The 2,466-nt window shown below is 31.7% G+C and overlaps 1 protein-coding gene across 1 annotated transcript; it reads right to left on the reverse strand.

The window, feature by feature from the left end:
- On the reverse strand, window positions 1–1,323 carry LOC109591388 (uncharacterized). The gene is made up of 5 exons (XM_020007124.1): window positions 1,266–1,323; window positions 1,063–1,210; window positions 619–746; window positions 213–419; window positions 1–17 (listed from the first exon to the last, which is right to left on the reverse strand). Exons 2-4 carry the CDS (start codon window positions 1,151–1,153, stop codon window positions 279–281), a joined length of 360 nt encoding a protein of 119 aa, XP_019862683.1. The 5' UTR covers window positions 1,154–1,210; window positions 1,266–1,323; the 3' UTR covers window positions 1–17; window positions 213–278.
- Window positions 1,324–2,466: the final 1,143 nt, after the last annotated feature.

Below are 2,466 nucleotides of genomic sequence, written 5' to 3' on the forward strand. Positions count from 1 at the left end.
CCTGCTTGTGTAGTATGCTGCAATGATAAATATGAATGGTAGTAATAGTTGTAATTGTAATAGTGGCTTTTAAAAAAAGTTCTCATAACTTTGAGGAATCACTGCAAATTTACTGCAAATGTACATAACTACAATGAAGCACGAATTTTTAAATAAAAAAAAACTAGTTGCAATAGATATACATGTACATGAATATGCATTAAATAAATTACCTTTTTAGCAGTACATGTATCCGAGAGTGTCTTTCCCTTAGTAGCTACTTCATCCTCCCTCTTGGCTTACTTTTCAGGCTGAGTAACTTTAATAACTTTCTCCTTCTTCTCATCTTCAATTGCACTAATCTCTGGTATGCAAGCTAGGAACTCTTCAACTGTGCTGAAGCCATACTCAATCAGTGGAAGCTCCCTGGTTGTTATTTTCTAAATAAATGAACACAATAAAGAATAAATGCATCATTTACACTAAACAGCCAAACACAAAACAACACAGCACAGTCCATATCATCTACACAAATTTATGTACATGTACATAGTATCATAGCAAATTAAAGGATAAAAATTTGTCAAATATTTTTAATAATAAATTAAAGCTAGATCATACACTATCACATTAACGAACCTCAAAAAACTTTGGAAACTGGAGAACAGGAACAGGTGGAGACCCTTCCAATATTCTACACACTAGCAGTGACAATGTTTCAGGAATGAATATAGGTTTTTTCATTAATGCACTTGCTGCAGAAACACCTGTAATAAAAAAATAAAGACTGAATTGTAAACGTGAATTGTACATCTGTATATGTGCAAAAAAAGAGTCACAACTATTTCTATAATTATAATTTTGATTATTCTATTGTAGTAACATACTCTACATGCCCAATTTACATACATGTACATGTACTATAATGTATACAGTAAAGTATATGTAAATGTAATCCAACAATGTAAACACCTTTAACTTTCAGCAAACAAAATAGGCTCAAAAACAAAAATAGTTCACAGAACCATTACATACATGTAAATCTCCATTTTAAGTGCTACATGTACACATACAAAAACTTACTAGCAGTGTCTTGTTTTTTAGCAAAGACAAGATACTCTCCATCTTTTGTTGGTTTCTCTAAGTCAGCAATATCTGTCATCTCAAACAACATCTCCACAATGCTAGCATAGCCCAAAGACTGCTTTGGTAGGTCCTCATTAAAGTAATTCTAAAAAAGCAACATACATGTATTACCAGCACTGTAATCAAAGAACAAGTAATACCTTGTATTTAGTTGGAATATCAGAAGCTTTAACACCACTTTTTGAAGATTTCAGGACCTACATGTACATTAAAACATAGAGGTAATATATATGCTACACATAATGTAAATTGTCAAAAAATAAGACAAATATTATGTGCAATAACAGACACAGCAAAAATAGTTGCTATAAAATGCGTTAGGTTCTTCTAAGCTTTTGAAAATGAAAAAATACATGCATGTACAGTCACATACATGGAAATATTAATACAATATGTCTGTTATTTTTAATGGTGTAAATACATACAAGTGTATTGGCTAAATTAATGAAAATTTATATGTATCACACAGCCAACGATAATACATTTCGATTAGAACAAAATAACATCACTATACATGTAACATGTGATGAAACAAAACTATCACTGTCATGAATATTAATTATTCAATGCAATTTCAATTCAAAAAAAAAACAAAATATAAACGTGCATGCCTTTAAATATAATTACAGGTATGTAACACAACTTTGGAACTACGATATTCATATTATATGAATCTACATGCATACCATAACTAAAGAGTTATATGTACATGTTGTGATACTAGTGAATACCAATCCATTCAAATCAGAGCATTATATGTCTGGGGAGTACTATCAAGTGACATGATAGATGTGAGCATGCTATCTCAATGACAAATTGAACATAGTCAGACAATATTACAACTAATAGATTAGAAATCATGATACAAGATCAAGCTACAATGTTAACAAATAGATGAAGTAGGTGTATCACTTCTTATTCACAAATGAATATATGATATGTATGCTATGTACACAGCATAAATAGCACATAAATGTTAGGGGCATAGGCAGGATTTTTGGAATGCGGGGGCAAACTATGAGGCGCACAAAGCATGCTATAAAATTTCGTGAAACCAAGTCCTTTTAGGGCGTGACTACACCTCTTTTTCAATATGCTGGACTTCTTCAACGATCATAGGCAATGTTGAATATCTTTTCAGCTTTATAATGGCATCACAGACAGACTGGTTTAGCCTTTTCCTTTGATATGTAAGTTGTAGAACAGCTTTTCCTTCCAAAAGCAGCTTATTATTTTGCTAATTTTAAATTTTGATTTTAAAAAAGGGAGGGGGCATTTGCCCCCTGGCTATGCCACTGCATGTATGCACATGTACATATGCATAAAGTACAGTTAAAACAT

The sequence above is a fragment of the Amphimedon queenslandica genome, unplaced genomic scaffold (assembly GCF_000090795.2).
Source record: "Amphimedon queenslandica unplaced genomic scaffold, v1.1 AMPQUscaffold_8307_Cont19748, whole genome shotgun sequence".
NCBI classification, from domain to species: domain Eukaryota; kingdom Metazoa; phylum Porifera; class Demospongiae; order Haplosclerida; family Niphatidae; genus Amphimedon; species Amphimedon queenslandica.

Bases quoted from the DNA above. Each gene is read 5' to 3' on its own strand.
- LOC109591388 (XM_020007124.1), bottom strand. From the start codon at position 1,153: ATGTTGTTTGAGATGACAGATATTGCTGACTTAGAGAAACCAACAAAA. The intron at 747-1,062 runs GTAAGTTTTTGT...TTTTTATTACAG, and splicing joins TAAAAAACAAGACACTGCTA to GTGTTTCTGCAGCAAGTGCA. The intron at 420-618 runs GTTCGTTAATGT...TCATTTATTTAG, and splicing joins AGTTTCCAAAGTTTTTTGAG to AAAATAACAACCAGGGAGCT.